This window comes from Postia placenta, assembly GCF_002117355.1.
Source record: "Postia placenta MAD-698-R-SB12 unplaced genomic scaffold POSPLAscaffold_10, whole genome shotgun sequence".
Taxonomy (NCBI): Eukaryota; Fungi; Basidiomycota; class Agaricomycetes; order Polyporales; family Adustoporiaceae; genus Rhodonia; species Rhodonia placenta.
In genome coordinates, this window is record NW_020169841.1 from 1,496,898 (window position 1) to 1,499,115 (window position 2,218).

General features: G+C 51.5%; 1 protein-coding gene across 1 annotated transcript; it reads left to right on the top strand.

Annotated features, from left to right (window-relative positions):
• Positions 1-617: 617 nt before the first annotated feature.
• Positions 618-1,627, top strand: POSPLADRAFT_1058805 (hypothetical protein; the record flags this gene model as incomplete). The annotated part of the gene is made up of 2 exons (XM_024481083.1): positions 618-876; positions 945-1,627. The coding sequence occupies 2 exons, from the start codon at positions 618-620 to the stop codon at positions 1,625-1,627; spliced, it is 942 nt and encodes a 313-aa protein (XP_024337429.1).
• Between the last annotated feature and the right edge of the window lie 591 nt (positions 1,628-2,218).

Sequence of the window (2,218 nt, forward strand, 5' to 3'; positions counted from 1 at the left end):
ACAGTCCCCTGGTTGGCCTAGGACGATCCCCCGGTGGCGGGAGCCACCACACCATGTGACCACATGGTTGTGTCAATTGCGGAGCAATCGGACAAGAGCACAGCTCCGGCCACACTTCTCTTGTTCCATTGTTCCTGTGGCCAAGTGGCCCTTGTTCTACTTTTGGATTCTATTGTTCTTTTCCTTATTGTTCTGCCGTGGGAATGCTTTCCCTTGCTCATGTATATAAAGAGCTCTGTAGCGACCCTTTAATACACACTTCTGTGACCCACTTCGACTTCAGCCCCACTTGTGGCATTCAGTCCTTTAGTGCTAGTCTTGTGCAACTACTCCCTGCGTCGCCTTTTGATATCTGCTCCTCTTCGCTTGGGGTAGTGGTCATTCTTGACTTCCTAGCTTGATCTTCAGGACAACGCACTGTCCATAAGTCCTCACTCGTCGTCTACGAGTCAGGCATCGATACAGGAGTATAGACCGTTGTATCAAAAGGTCGAACTTTCTAAGCTATGTTCCTAGTTTTACCTAGTCGAACATCCCATCCACCATTACGTCAAACAACACAGTCAACCTGGTTTCTTTGGGACTACCAGCCCTCGCAGGATCACCGCTCCTCCAGTATGACCGAGCAGATCACTGCTTCGTCACCTCCACAAAAAGGGCTCCCATATACCCTTGAGGAGGCACCTGGTGTCGTGCAACCAGTCCAAACCCACAGGTTGTTGCCCATCAAGAACTCCTTAGCTACTACCAGAGACACCCACCTGCTCACCCAGAAGACGTATTCACCATCCTACGGATCGACATTGAACCTACATAAACAGCAGAAAGCGCGCAATCACCCACCAGCGAACAACCACTTGAACTCCCTGAAGTTCAGTATGTCCCCATCGAGATCCCAGACATCGAACTACCACCAGCTCCACCCGCACCAACCAACACACCAGTTGAAGTCCCTATGGCAATGTTCACTCAAGAAGACATCAATCAGTGCGTCGCTGTCGCCCTCGTAGCATACCAATTCCAACAGTCAACTACCAACCGACCCCTTCATCTCGACATCCCCACTCCTGAACCCTTCAGCGGGAAGGCAGAGGACCTCAGACGCTTCATCCAATGCATCCTCTCCTATTTCGTCGCCACCAACAACACCCGACTCAGCGATGAAGCAAAGATCACCTTCACTGTAGCGCTAATGAGGAAGGATCTGGGGAAAACATGGGCGGACGTGTATTATGAGAAGTTAGCAGGGGGAGTCCAGGTCTATTCCACGTGGGCAAATTTCGTCGCCGCCCTAGAAGAGGCGTTCCCTGAGCACGGAACACAAATTAAGGCACATCAAATCCTGATGAAACTGCCTGAACGACAGAGGGATAGGAAGACAGCACTCTCCCTCGGTAACTACGTCACCCGCTTCGAGCAGCTGGCATCGAAGGCTCAGCTCAAGGACGCCGAGGTCAATGGCACCAACCGCACTGAGAACGACTACCACACTCTCCATGCCAACTTCGTCAAGGGACTCCTGAAGGGAAGGACGACTTCCACGCCAGAATCAAGACACTCTCCGCTGACGAGAAGCGGGAGCTGTACGAAGAACTTACGATGGAGGATTTTTGAAGGGGCAGGGTGAGCCGACACAACCACTGCCCGTATCCGTTTCACTGTCCCATGTAATTCTAGTAGTCTGAAATGAATGCGCTCTGCACATTCCGATTACTGTGGGATGAAAAGACGTCGAGGTGCATGCTTTTATCGATAGTGGTGCAACCAGAATCTTCATCAGCCCAAGATTCATCCGAGAGCATCGACTTCAGACAGAACCTCTTCCCTGACCCATCCCTGTCTTCAATGTGGATGGAACTCCGAACAAAGAAGCACTCATCACGCGAAGAGCTCTCTTATCTTACAAGATAAGCGGAGAACCCTGATTTGTCAAAGCCTACATTGCCAGCATCGGCAAGGAAGACATCATCTTTGGCCATACCTGGCTCAAGCTCGAAAACCCCAAGATAGACTGGAAAACTGGACGAGTTGAGCTAAACCACCGGTGGACGAAAGACGAGACCAGGGCCTGGAAGATGGACCTGTACCAAAGGCGAGTGGCTCGGCTAGAACTGAGGAAGGCCGTAACTACCCCACTCCCAGAACCAATGAAGGACGAATTCATCATCATCTCCACCTCAGAGCATGCAACCCTCCCCGAACGAAAGACTAGTGGCGC